The sequence below is a fragment of the Thalia democratica genome, chromosome 6, assembly GCF_965202585.1.
Source record: "Thalia democratica chromosome 6, ktThaDemo2.hap1.1, whole genome shotgun sequence".
Taxonomy (NCBI): Eukaryota; Metazoa; Chordata; class Thaliacea; order Salpida; family Salpidae; genus Thalia; species Thalia democratica.
In genome coordinates this window covers 19,760,292-19,775,354 of record NC_139170.1, presented here as the reverse complement: position 1 = coordinate 19,775,354, position 15,063 = coordinate 19,760,292, and the positions used below count along the sequence as shown (strand labels likewise).

General features: G+C 23.2%; 1 protein-coding gene across 1 annotated transcript; it reads left to right on the top strand.

The window, feature by feature from the left end:
• The first annotated feature begins 11,085 nt into the window (after window positions 1–11,085).
• On the top strand, window positions 11,086–14,461 carry LOC145838058 (carbonic anhydrase 14-like). The gene is made up of 8 exons (XM_082945588.1): window positions 11,086–11,144; window positions 11,209–11,244; window positions 11,337–11,495; window positions 11,841–11,911; window positions 12,260–12,430; window positions 12,632–12,777; window positions 13,438–13,519; window positions 13,710–14,461. The coding sequence occupies exons 1-8, from the start codon at window positions 11,093–11,095 to the stop codon at window positions 13,887–13,889; spliced, it is 897 nt and encodes a 298-aa protein (XP_082801714.1). The 5' UTR covers window positions 11,086–11,092; the 3' UTR covers window positions 13,890–14,461.
• Window positions 14,462–15,063: the final 602 nt, after the last annotated feature.

Below are 15,063 nucleotides of genomic sequence, written 5' to 3'. Positions count from 1 at the left end.
TGAGATCTCTCTATTTGTTTTCAAAAAACCAAAACATATAATAATAACTTTATATAATATTTAAGATCACAAAAAAATTTTGACTACCAAAAATTTATACTTTAGATTTAAGGTAACTTGAATTTTATTTTAACACAAATAAATTTAAACTGTTACAAATTTAATATTCAGATACAAATATTTTCATATTGCAGTCTATAAGCTTTGTTGTAAGTCTAGCTCAAGCGTTGTATAGTTGTTGACTAATGTATTAATTTTTTATTGTCTGCAAGTTTTCACTTTAAGCTTAAAAACATGCACAAATAGTTCTACAACTTGCAAAGACCTGTTTAGATAATGGAATTAAAGCAAACACTAAACGATTTAGAACACCTTTGTTTAACTTAGCTCAAAACCATAATTTTTAGGTATAACCTGTTAAAAGTTTATTAATGTAACAAAGCCGAGGGTTATCAAATCTTGTCTAGTTAATCTTTATAAAAAATTGCAATTAAGTTTATATAATATCCAAAATATTTTATTTACGACTTGAACTAGTACTAAGTTGATATATTTTTTTTTTAACAAATACATTTACTTTGTAAAAATGAGTTTTTACAATCTTTTGCTCGTAATTATAACTGTTTTATCTAGAAGTACTTTATTTTTTTATTTTCATAAAGTTCTTTTTTTCGTTGTAATTTCGTTGGTGCTTACGTTTTTTTAAACTCATTTAAATGAAAAAAATATAAAATAATTAATATATCAACATAAGATTTAATTTAGCTGTGTTTAAAACCATTAAAGTGAATCAAATGATAATACAATGTATTGCAGATATGTTGACGATTTTTTCTCTCTAAAATAATAAGTTAATGATTTCCACTCTCCTCTGCGGATAGATTACTCTGTTCCAATTTCTTTAAATCTCAATAGTTAAAACATTTATAATTGATTTGAGATCATTAAAACGTGCAGTTTTTATAATGATCTATTATCTACAAAAGCTTTACTAATCAAAATACTTCAACCAAAGTTAAATAATCAGCCTGGTCCTGATAAAGGATCGAGAGTAACTATTAAGATAGTTAATAATCCATTTTGTTTAAATAAAATCAATTTTTGTTAAATACTTGTCGTTATAATTAATTGTGTTTTTTTACTAAGTACTCAGTTTCACTCTATTTATGTTGGTTTTAGTTTATTTGTGAGTAATTTTGACAAGGGAATTTATGAGTTCTAAAAGCGCTTAAATTGTTAATAAAAATTATAATAAAAAAAGTCTTGTGTCTTGTAACAAAATGGTATTTAAATGAAAATACTTTTCATATATTGTGTAAACTTAACTGAAAAAAATAACTAGACGAGATTTGATAATCCTCGCACGTGTTGTATTAACAAACAAGTCTATTAAAGTGTCATTGATTTTTTTGCTCGATATAGATATTTATTAATGAAATAAAAGGTAGACGGTCAGTCGACATTACATGCTTTTTCGGTTTGTTTAATGACAAAAATATTCTAAAGTTTTATTTAGAAAGGTTATATCTAAAATTATCTTTTTTTTTAATGAAACAAAAATGTTCAGGTTCGCCTAATGTTGTTTTAATTCCATTATCTTGATAGGTTTGTGCAACTTTTTAAGCTAAAAATGGAAACTAACTGACTTTAATGTAGTAAAATATTATTCAATATCAATAATTGCGCTAGACTTACAAAATAGCTTATAGACTATAATATTAAAATCTTTGTATCTGACTACTACATTTGTAAAGGTTTAACTAAAAAAAAACGTTTAATGTTAGAAAATTTCTAGCTAATTAATTTAGAAGAATGTTCAAGTTAAACAGAGTTATAACAACTTGCTTTATAATCCTACAAAACAGAACTTTTAAAAGTTTTCAAATAGTTTATTAAATACGACAACCATTTTAAGATAACGAAAAGTTTAAGACATTTTCATTTATTTAAAAACTTCAATACAAAACAGTTTCTTTGATGTTAAAGCATGTTTTTTAATAGCTTAATGATACAGCTAAAACGAACTACGTTTTTCTTTCGATCTAAGGTTTATTGAGTCTGCGATGAACCCATAAAAAAAGTAGGACATTTTGGCTTTTTATAGCGTATCTCAAAAAAATATATAAATCTTAACGATTATTCCTTTCAATATTTTTCAGTAAATTAACTACAATGGTCACTTTATTTGATTTTATAGAAACTTTTGAATTTTTGGGATATCTTTTATTTTTGGTTTTTTAGTTTTTGTCTTTATTTAGGGTTTTCATACTTAGTCAAAAAAAATTCAGAAAATTTAAGTTCACTGACGAATAACGATATTTTTATTTAAGTCTAAAAAATAAAACTTTTTCTTAAAGTTACGGAAACTAAAAAAAATATTTATAGATCTTTTTGTGGTTCATAAATTGCATAGCATATAAATAAAAATTAACTCGTCCATTTTTTCATGTTTAAAAAAGATATTTTCATTCGTAAGTGAATATAGATGAAAAAAAACTGTTAAGCAAGAACTATATAACTTCTTCTTATTATAGAATGATTGTCGTGTAGTAAATCTTAAATAATCAAAAAAATATGTTCGATAAAAGCAGATTAATATAAAGAAAAAAGTCAACATAAGAAAAATAAATTAAAAATATAACTAGTTAAGATGAAATTAATATAAAAAGTATATTCTAAGTAGGACAACACGAACACTAAGTTTTGCATAAGACAGAAAACTTATATTTCAATAAATAAACATTTTTTAAAGATTAGTTTGTTTTAAAACTAAGTACTGAATAAAGAAATCTAAAAATAAATGTTGAGTTAGAAATTTTCGGGTTAGAAATGATTGGCTCAGAAATTATCGGGTTAGAAATGATCGGGTTAGAAATGATCGGGTTAGAAATGATTGGGTTAGAAATGATCGGGTTAGAAATGATCGGGTTAGAAATGATTGGCTTATAAGTGATCGGCTTAGAAATGATCGGGTTAGAAATGATCGGCTCTCGTTTAGGACATTTGGTGTTTAGTAGATTGCACAAGCTACCCTGGCCCCTGAAAGAAGATTAAAATTAAAAAGTATGTAAAGAGCGTGTCCCATTATGTCTTTTATGACAGATTTATACCAAAATTAGAATATTTTGATGAAGATAAGCACATGTTGGGCCTTCTTACAAATCACTTTGATTAGGCAGTTGCCCTAGTTCGAAAAAAAAAAATTATAATACTAAGTTAAGTTTTCGAGCTCACGAGATTTAATGTTTTACGTGTTAGCAAAATATACAATTTTAAACAACTAAATACATTAAAAAACAAGCATTAGCTAGTAAATTAGTTAATTGACTAGTGATGTTTTTATTTTTGACAAGACTTCGTATTACGACACACACACAGGTACACTGCAGAGTACAACTTATTATAGTTTTTGAAAATATTAAATAAAGTAAATTTACTTAATTAAACACGTCAAATTTTTTAAAGTTAAAATTAAACTAAGAGTTAACATTTTCCACACCATTGTATTTAAAACATATCAGTGAATTTAGAATAAGCTATGCTTTTAAGCTTATGTTTGGATTAAATTTTAAATGAATTGCGAAACTTTTGTTTCCGCTAAGAACATCAGCAGCGATAAAAGTAAAAGTTTGAACTAAACGTATAAAAAAATTCAAAAGTTTGATGTAGTTAAAAATTAAAATACTGAATACTAATACAAAGTTTACACAATAAATAGGTCGTTACTCCATTTTTTAAATTATTAAAAGTTGACTGTTAAAAAACCCATGAAAGTTTGAACTTTAATAGATAATAAGATTTGGTTAAAAATAGTAATTAATTGATTATTTTCAGTAGGAACATCGATAAAGTAAGCACTATTAGAGGTACGCACACGCTTAAGGTACGTATAATGTATAGAAAGGAATTTAAAAATTTAATCATTTTTTGATAAAGAAAAAAAATAAAACTAACAACAACAAAATCTTAATATGAATAATGCAATAGAACACGAGATATTTTTAAAGTCTAATAACTAATAAATAAGCTACAAATGATCATATTTTTAAAAAAGAATTAGTAAAAATCAGGCATTATTTGGCATAAAAAGTGTGAAACTTGATTTAAAGTTGTAAAGAATACATTTTACTTGTGGTACTAAGTTCAACGTGTGTACCATATCGATGTCGCTAATGAACTTTTATATATTTTTTTCCTTTTGTATTTTATTATTTAATTATTCTGTGTTTTGTTAAGTTGCTTCGTTTTTATATGTTAAGATTTACGAATAAATATACTTATTTATAATACTAAAATATGGTTATAATAAATTTTATTTTCAATGTTGTGTTATGTTTACTACACAAACTAGTGGCATAGCTATATGTACTTATTTATATTTTATAAATATAAAATTTTACTGGTAAAACTAACTATATGTAAAAAGATCATCAGGTTTAAAATAAGTTTGTATGCTTTTTTATTTACTACATAATAACATATTAGGAAAAAAAATAATTTCTTAAATTAATTATAACTAAACTTTTAAACAAAGAAATCCATTTTTGATAAAGAAAACAATAAATATTGTAATAGCAAAATATTTTGTAGTTAAACAATTGGTTTCGCTTAATAAAAGAAATAAGTTCTAAAAGCAAAAGTTAGAATCAAAATGAGTTATAAATTTTACATTAAAAAAAATATTTCAAAAGTAATTGTAAATGTTATGCTTTTTCTTTTTTGAGCTTTATAAGTTTACCATTGACAATTTGATTAGTTTTAGTTAAAGTCTTAGTTTAAAAAAGTAAAAGCGTAATCTAAGAAATTTAAAATATTTTGTTTATTTTTTAAAAGTACGCAATTTTGATTAAAGTCAACATAAATTTTAAAGTGTTAAATTTTGTTTATATTTTACCTTTTTATTAATTTTTTTACTTAGATTTTTTATTTAATTTGTTTTTAAGTCTTGTCTTAGACGATTTAATGTTTTAAGAAATATTATGCATTAAAAAAAATTCCGTAAAGATTAAACATTACATCGCAAAAAAGCTGTTTACTTTTAATCATCCTGACATTAATTCCTGAGAGACAGCGCATTAGGAAAAATTGAGCTAATTAGGCATCGCAAATACAAAAAAAATTTTGCACACGGTACAAGCTCGAAGTAAAAGCAAGGTTGTTCATAGTTGTACATTAGATATAGATAATTTCAATACAAATGCGTAGAAATTATGTAAACTTATCTTCTCACATATGTAGTAGTAAACCTTAATAATTACAAGTTTGTGTTAATATTTCACAGTTTTGAGTGTGAAATATCATAAACATGTACTTAAAAAGTTTTAAAACAATAAATTTTAAATAAAAAGTTAATATACAAAGTTAAAGTTTTAATATTTTTTATTAGTTAAATAGGATTAATTAAACTTTTAAACAACAAAAAAAAATTTAAAGATATCTAATACTGTAATCATGACTTTAAAAACTCAGTACAAACGCAACTTAAATAGATTAATAGGTTTTTTAAAATATTGTTTATTATTTCCTATTGAATTCAAAATAAGTTAATTTAAAAAGTAAAAACATTTTAAAGGTATTTTTATTATTATAACTAGCTTAAATACTTATAACAATAGTGGTAATTAAACTTTAGGGAGTTTAAAACTTATTAAAACTATGTCATCGTTATCATAAACCGTGCTACAATTTAGAGGACTCGAATCTGTGTGACTAAAGGTTAATAAATATGAAATATATGACAGTAGTTTTAATCATCACTTAGTATTTGAAAAAAGTTAAATGAAGTTTCCAAAAAGTAAACAGCTAACTAATTTTAAGGATATTACAAAACTACAAAATTAAAACTAAGTTTTTTTCATATTAATATTAGCTTAAATGTTTAAAGAAGTAAAGAAACTTAAGAAAATATCTTGGATAAAAGATTGCTGTAGGGTTTCCGCGCAATTGTAAACAAGTTTGTTTATAGCAGACCATGGAAAATATTTAGAGTAGGAGTGGGTATTTAGAACAAACACATGATAATATAGCTCATTCAATATGAAAGTAGATTAGTATCATAAGACTTTACGTTAAAAATATGGTAATATTAACAGAAAGTTTCGAAAGTGTTAATTGTTAATTTTTTCAAAAGTTCACAGTTTCAACATTTTATTAAGTTGTTGTATAAGTTTTTTGTTAATAAAGCTCAACTGTCACTTGTAAAAACTTTAGTTTGTAGTAGTAAAAGTTGCAATAGTAGCATAAGTAATAATAATTTATTTTAAAACAAACTGCATTCAATTCACACCCGCAAAAGCTAGTAGATTATAAATGCGGTTTAAAAACAATTATTAGTCGCACATTAAAAGTCTTTAGAGAGTTGTGAATTAATCTTTGTTGGCTTGTACTTCGGTTACACGTAAAATAACGACTATATATATACCCTTAAAATATATTGTAGAAATATAGATTACGATACATAGTAAGAGCTAAAAGTTAGAACAAAGGTTTCTATTTTAATAAAAGAAACCTGAACATTTGTTAAGTATTTTTTTTAATATAGATACAACTTTTTATTGTATTTCATTCAATATCGTAACAAAAACAACTTTGTTGAATAAGTTCATATCATTAAAATTTTAATTTATTAACCAAATTCGTACAAGGTTTAAAATATTTTATTTGTTTCTACAAATAGATATAAAAAAAAATATTGTAGTTAAATTGTAGGAAAAAGTAGTTAAATGCAACGTAAAATATTTAAATATCTATTGTAACGTAGCAACGTCAACTAAAAAATATTAGTTTTAAAAAAGAGTTTTTTTTTTAATTCTGTAGTTTTTTAAATTGGTAATTACGCTCAAGGACTTTATTAAGTATATAACTATTATATATAGTTATTTATTAATCAATAAAAATATTATTATAACTTATAAGTTAGAGCAGTTTCTTTATACAAGAAATTTAGAACAATTTATTGATATATAAGCGGTAGAATAATATTAGAAATAAAAATGCTTCTAGCATTAAAGTAACAAACAGTAATACTTAAAGTCTTGTTGTACTCTTCTTTTTTTTAATACTTTTGAAATAAGTTCTTGTAAGTTTAACATAGGTACTAAATTTCAAATAATCTAAAAAGGTAATGTTTGTAAAGTTAGCAACGAATTTATAGTATCAAGCAACGTAAAGCTCTAATAAGTACTATAGATACGTTACTCACTAGAAAGATTACAATAAAATAAGAAAAACCGGAAAACTTACTTTTTAATTGCCGAAAAAGTTTCATTGCCAATAAAAGGACGTGACTCAATAAAAATGAAAGCATGTACCATTCACTTCGGATAAAAGTGTATTGATTAGTTTTTTTTTTTTTTCAGACAAAAGCTATACTTAAAGAGAAACAGACTTAATATCTCGAAAATGGAATTAACTGGTTTCTATTTTTTTAGTTTTGCAAATGCTTTGAAAAATATGTACTTTTTTATAATTAAAACTTTAAAAAAAGTTTTAGTTATAATTTTTTTTATGTTTCACATTCATAAAATTATAATTTTTCTATTTAAAAACATTTTTTTTAATGTAAACAAAACTTGAATAAATCAAAATGTGTTATACTTTTTAACTTAAGATTGTAATGAGTGACTAGAAAAATCAAAATCGTTATCTAGGTTAAAGGTTCTTTCAAAATTGATCACATGTTGAAAAAGAAAAAAAAAAGTGTTACTTGAACAAAAATAAAAAAGTGAAATTACCCATTGTTACAATTAGTTTATAACATTTACAAGAAAACTAATGTTTTTAGATAAAAAATTATTTAGGTAGAAATATCAGATGTAGTTTTTACAACAGTTGATTAACTACCTTTTAGTGTAGTTATAAATAAAATAGTTGACTAATATATTATGATTTTCTTAAATTTTAATTTAAAATTACTTTTAACTTAAGACTTTTAAACGTTTTTTTTTAATTAAGTATAATTTTTTTTATTACTGTTGATTTTTTGTAGACGTTTGACAGTGTAAGATATAGATTGTTATTAGTAGATCAGAAAGCATTTTTTGTTTTAATATTTACTGATGTACTATTTTTTTAGTTTAATCAAACACCTTTTTTTTCATAAAACTAAAAACTGTACCTAGTACTGAAAGTTTAAAAAAATGGATTGATGAATGCCCAAAATGCGTAGTTTAACAAAATTTGTAGAGTTTTTATTATAACCCTATCCATAATAATACTAGTCAGTTTATTCAGTATAATTATACATGTTACAGTTTTGTGAAAAATGTTTCAAAGTTTGTAAAAGACTAGATCATATAACCAAGTTTTATGTTCTTAACGGATGACGACCGTTGATGTACATATCATATGTTGTTTTTAAAAATTTTCTCCAACCTAGTATATTTCACGTGTACAAAATTTATAGTTAAAAATTATATTTATAAGAGATCATCAAAAAAGAAAATATATGACTTACGTTTGATGACAAGTGTTTTTCTTTAAATATATGAAAACATTTTCATGAAAACATTTTCTGTTAAGATAAAGGAAACTTAGTATACTGCAGTTTTTTGATTATTATCTTTATTGTTATTAATAGAGATAGTACAGAAATAGTGGTAGTTTTTAAGTTTAGTTCTAGTTTGTTTAATAAATTACATGTTTTTTTGTAAAATTTAAAAAAAAATTGTGAAACTTGTCCAAATAATTTTTATTTTTTTTAATTTACACACTTTTATGTGATGCGTAAAATAAGTTTTCTATTTTTCCACTTTAGTTTGTCTATTTCCTTTCCGGAAAAAGACTAGTAATCAAACAAAAACTTCAAGAGGCTTTATTTCTAGATTTTGTTTACGTAATGAACCGCATCTTCTAACATAACTATGAATAGTAACTATTTACTTAAATAAGATTTAGTACTAAAAAAGGCATTCGTAATAACCAATCACTTAAAACTTTAAAACAATAAGTATCTTAAAGTTAAAAAAATGCTTAAACTATAAAAAGATTTAAATGATCTTGATACTTAAAAAATAAAAGTAAACAGATCATACTTTTATAACAGTAAACATAAGTTTTAGTTTTGGATCTAGAAAAAGTATTAAGTTTTAAATGCAACAAGTTTTAATGAAAAAAAAAACTTATAGAAATTTCTAATTACTTTTAAGAAAGTTTTGTAATCAAGTATCGATTATTTTGTTCTTCTTACTTTTATCTTCACATACTGTAGATTTTAAACACAAGTTGGTAAGATTTTGTATTTTTGTGTATATTTTTCTTTTAAAAACTAAAACACAATAATTATTAATTTCTAAAAACATTTAATTAATTATACTTTTGAACCGCTTTTTCAATTATAAACTAGCTTATAGTTTCTGTTTTGTAAATCAAACTATTTCAAACAAAATAAGATTTTTTAGTTTTTAAAAAGCTCTGAACCTTTTAATTAGTTTTATAAATTAACACGAAAGACAGTTTTAACCAAAACAAATTATTTTCTCTAAAACTCAACTATTCACAGTATTTCCTTTTGAACGTTTAACAGTTCAAATTTTAAAGTTTTTTACAAAAATTACGTTAAGATTTTGGCAAAAAATCGACACAACAACCATTAAAAGCAAAAGCCAACTCTTAAAATAATGTAACTTCAACTTAATAATCTGGTCTTGAACTATCTTGAAAAATTCTGTTAAAGCTTACTACACATTTTGTACGGAGTTTAAAATATAGTATAGCTTTTAAACTGTAACTAGTTAGTATTAACAATGCTTAAAATTTACTAGCTTCTAAGATATAAAAATAAATTTATTTTAAGAAATGTTTTATATATAAGCATCGTTTGTTAACTAACATAAAATAACGCAATTAATAACAAAGGAGTGTGCTACTAATAATAGTAATTGTTTATAATGATGGCCGAATGTTTATAGGCATACGAGCAAATGTCATCCTTGTTAAGTAGCTTATAGAATGCACTGCTTCAAGTTTTTTTCTATAACTTACTTTCTTGATTGGATATAGAAAATTTACTTTTTGAAAACTACCTCATTTTAGACTTTTAAAGCTGACGGTATGTACCAAACAAACTTTTACAAAAGTCGAACTCTTTTTTGTTTTAGAATATTTTGTTGAACTAACTGATAACGAAGATTAACAAATAAAAGTTTTTATTACTTGATAAAAGCACTATTTATTTGTTTCTATGTAACAGAAAAACAGCATAATAATTTAAACGTAAACCTAAATTCAAATCGTCCAACTTTAAAAAACCATAAAAGATATTGCTGTAAACATTATATTTTTTATAAACAATACTGTACAGATATTGAAAACAAATAAGTAATTAAAATTTAGTTTATGAATATGTAGAATAATCTATTTAAAGCAAATACAATAATGTATGAATTTACAAATTGTTTGACAATGACAAATTTAGACTTTGTATTTTTTTGTTTTTATAGTAATTCCTCTGCTACGTAATAGTGTCGGAGAAATTTAGTATAAAACAAACTTATAAAAAAGTTCTTAGACACACGATACTCACGACAAGTAAAACTATCTATTATTGTAAAATATTATGGTTAATTAAAACATCTAATTTACTTCTTTAAAACTTAGATTAAAATTATAGATTTCTAAATCATAAACTATAATTTTTTTCTTTAATTTGTGGTTTATGTAGATTTCATCTAAGTACAAGAAAAGATTAATTTATATTACCATAAAATTTAGTAACTACTTTAAAAAAATTAATAATAAAAAAACAACTAAAAAATAATCCGTGTAAAAGTGCTATTTTTTACCATATTCTTATTTTGCATAAACTCTTTAACTGTATAATTACTAGAATACATATTTATTCTAATTAGTTTTTTAGTTAAACACTGTTTGTTTTGCATATAAATTTAACTGAGTTTCTTCAAAGAAAGTGTTTCCTTATTTAACTACTTTCTTATTTAATAATGTGGTTTTTTTTGTTATACTAAAATGCAATCCTTAGTAACTTTAAGTTAATAAAGATATATATATATATTATAAACTTAGAACAACCTGATATTTTTTTAGAATGTTATTTTTTGATAAATTTAGTATTTTTGCTTTCAGATATTTAAAAATGAAGAATTTTGTGTTTATATGCGCTTTATTTTTGTTACAAAATAACAAAGGTAGGTTTAGTAACATTATATGTAACATAATTATAAAATAATTCAATACTTGTTTTTATTTCAGTTTTTTCTTCTGAATGGAGCTACACTGGCACATATGGTAAAACTTGTTTTTAATTCATTAATATTTTGTTAACTTTTATGCAAATTTCTTACACATTTTTGATTTTCAATTCAAAAAATATATATTAGGCCCGTCTAATTGGAATAGCATATGCACAACAGCTACAAGTCAATCTCCAATCAACATCGAAAGCAGTGCTTCCATTCGTAATAATAACTTGACCAAATTTGAACGAAAAGATTTAACTGAACCATCAGCAATGAGTATGATCAATAATGGACATTCAAGTTTGTATTTTGAATTTATAATACTTAATCTGTAATACTAACACGGGTATTAACTTTTTGCTGAACAATATTTGTAATATGTTTAGAGTTATTAGCTTAAAGTTATATTTAAAATTTAAAAATAAACTTGTGAAATTGTAAAAGTTTTATTACTTAAACATTATTATATATTTATTTTTGTACAATTTAATAAGTGTACATTAAATTTTTATGTATACCTTACTTTTTTATGTATACAAAACTATGTAATATTATTTTGGTAACTAATAATAGTCAAAAAACTACTTATATTATAAAGCTTACGCTTTATGTGAAGAATAAATATCCTAAACAGTTGTTTTTCAGTTAAAATAAACCTGGATGGTGGGCACACTATAAAAGCATACAAATCAGGAAGTCTTCCTGTGGACTTTAAGGTATAATTGTTAGCTAAATATTTGTAGTTTTAGCTAATATTTGTAGTTTAAATTTATTATATAGTTTTAGCATACATTACTTTTATGGCTTAACAATGTTATTCAAATAACTATTGTTAGGTACTTTTTCAACCTATCAAGAAAAATAAGTCAAACACATAAACACTTATTTATAATATTAAAAATAACATAAAACGTTAAAAAACTATTATTAAGCGCTTAGTCAAACTTAAATTTATAATATACTTTTTTTTGAAAGTATATAAACAAAACAGCTCTCGTTTTGTTAAAAGAACGAATTAGAACGAGTTAAAAAAAACCTTAATAAATATATGTTTTAATTTTAAGGCAGTACAATTTCATTTTCATTGGGGTTCCGTTCTCGGTTCTGAACACGCTCTAAATGGTAAAAAGTACTTTGGAGAAATGCACATAGTTCACAGAGATAGAAGTTTGTATAACTTAACAATGGGACTTGGACAACCAAATGGAGTGGCAGTACTTGGATTCTTTGTTGAAGTTATTTCTTATATTAACGAACGATGTTTAATCAAAAAAAGAATTTCATAATAATTTCTTAAAAACAAATTTTTAAAGTACTTAAAAAGTTATAAATTTATTTTCCAATTATTACTAAGTGGTAATTCATGAAGTTGTATTAATACGTTGCATCTAAACCTCATAAAAAGAAGAAGTTATTATTTAAAATCTTATGATTAGGAGGTTGAAACTGAGGATAATAAAGCTCTAGACCCAATCATTAGTCGTCTTGAAGATATTCCTGAAACAGGCAATAATGTTACAATTACTCCATTTCCTCTAGGAAATATTGTACCAGACAACATTGAAAACTATTTTAGATACGAGTAAGATATTTTGATGTTGTAGATTTATGTAAAATATTATAGATAGACATTTACAAAGCTTTATAATTCTAGTATTTTAATTTTTAGAACAGACCTCGAAATTTTTTACTGAGATACAAAATGTTCATACTTTTTTATAAATTTTGTATACATTAAATTAAAACTGAATATAAGCAGTATTATAATCTTGTTTATAATACATTTAAGTCTTAGAGATCATTAAAAAAGACTAAACTTTTTTTTAAACATATATTAAAAGTTTTAACTACTTATAAAATGTAGTTTTCAGAAATCAGCTTCAATATAAAGTCTTGCAATAAAACAGTTAAAGATTAATTAAAGCTGTTTTACAAAGATAATTTTTTTGGGAATAAAAAGTATACAAAAGAAGGACTAATTTTATCTGTTACCGGTTTTCCTTCCAAAAAAACATTTAATCGGTTAAAAAACAGACTTGTAAAGTAAAATCAAATTAAGCATTAAAAAAGCTAGTAAATTTGATCATATTCACAAAAAGTTTCTGTATATTCAAATTCTAGTATCTTAATGAATAGTTGCTAGAATTTCATGCGTTTTCTACTTGCTATAGATATTTATCCTAATTATTTAATTTCTAGTAAGGATTTTAAGAATTTTATGACTGCAATTTAATAATTACAGGGGCTCCTTAACAACACCGCCATGTAGCGAAAAAGTAATTTGGACAATGTTTGAAAATAGAATAAAAATTTCAAAAAATCAGGTTAAACTATTAAAAAGTAGTTTTGATTTTAAGAATAAATTTATGCTTCATAGAAAGATGCTTTTAAATTGTTTACAAAATCAAAAAAAAAATTGTTTGATAAAATAACTTTTTGTTAGACTTTAAGAGTGCTAAATTAAAGAAAATCTAGTTGATTTAACTACTATTATAATCTTAATTTGCATAACAGGCAGATAAGTTCCGAAAATTTGTCAACGTCACAGACAACTTTAGACCCTTGCAACGCGTAAACCAAAGAAGAATATACAGAAGAACTAGTGATAACAGAAGTGGTAGTGAACAAATTTCATTCAATATTATAACATTAGCAATAGCATTATTTTCGTATATTTTGTTACAATTTAATTAAAATCATTTTGAAAAATTTCAACTTGAATTTTTGTTAAATATAACAAAACTTATTAGTTTTTTTTCTTTTAAATATTACTTTGTAAAACTATTGCTTAAAGAGTGTACGAAAAGTGTTATGTAGACAACTAGACTATCTGATAAAGGAATAAAAAATCAACTTTAACTTTTTGCTCAAGCTAAAAAGTAAAAAATATATGTTTTTTTTTTAAGATAAACATGCTCAATAATAGCTACTTTACTTGACTAAGTAAAAATTAAGATTAAAATCGAAAAACAGGTTTCTTATATCATTAAATAAAATTATTTATCTCTAAATTTTTTTTTGAGTTTGTTTTAACTAATTTTCTTCTAATAAGTTCATAGAAAAATTGTGTCTCTAAATCGATATTTTACGAAATCACTGTACTAAAACTTTCTTTAATTGCTTCTGCTTTTTAATTTCTTCAATGTTGAATCTTTCAAGATTTTAATACAATGTTTTACTTTTTGATATACTTAACATTTACTATGGTTGAGATTTAATTAAACAAAACACAAAAATTACCCTTTTATTTTTTTGCAAAAAAAAAAACTAGTATAAGTAAAACTTTAGTATATAAAGTGTTTTATATTGTTTTTGTAAATTGAAAAAAAAAATAAATAGACCATATACAATTATTTTTTTTATTGTATATTTACTTTGTATATCTAAAAAATCGAGTCGGTCAAATAAAATTGTAATGCTTTAATTCCAAAACTAAATGCTTTTCCTTATTGTTTTAATAAAAAAAAGATAAAAGTAATGCATGTCAAAATTATCTAAAGTTTTGTAAGCAGCTAGTTATACTAGTTATTATAGTTTTCTTTAGTAATTGAACTTGGGTATTGTTTTATCTATCAGATATAAGTAAGGATACAATAATCATGTTTTTCTTATTATATTAACACAATTTTAGTAACTTTAAAAGACTTTAAGAAATCTTTTTACTAGTGGTATTATTGAGAAAAGATTAAATAACAAAAAATCAAATAATAAAAAGTTAAAATTACAGAAAATAAATAATTTACTGATTTTTTTTTGAACCCATTGCAGTTTTAAATACTAAAATAATAAAAAAGATGACACCTATGATTTACTATTATAATTAACACAGTCATATTAAACTCCGTCATTTTAAATTTCATTGTTTTAA

What these genes read in the sequence shown, in the direction of transcription:
- LOC145838058 (XM_082945588.1), top strand. Translation starts at nt 11,093, where the DNA reads ATGAAGAATTTTGTGTTTATATGCGCTTTATTTTTGTTACAAAATAAC. An exon ending in GAGCTACACTGGCACATATG is followed by an intron (nt 11,245 to 11,336) that starts GTAAAACTTGTT and finishes AATATATATTAG; the next exon opens with GCCCGTCTAATTGGAATAGC. An exon ending in TAAAAATTTCAAAAAATCAG is followed by an intron (nt 13,520 to 13,709) that starts GTTAAACTATTA and finishes TTTGCATAACAG; the next exon opens with GCAGATAAGTTCCGAAAATT.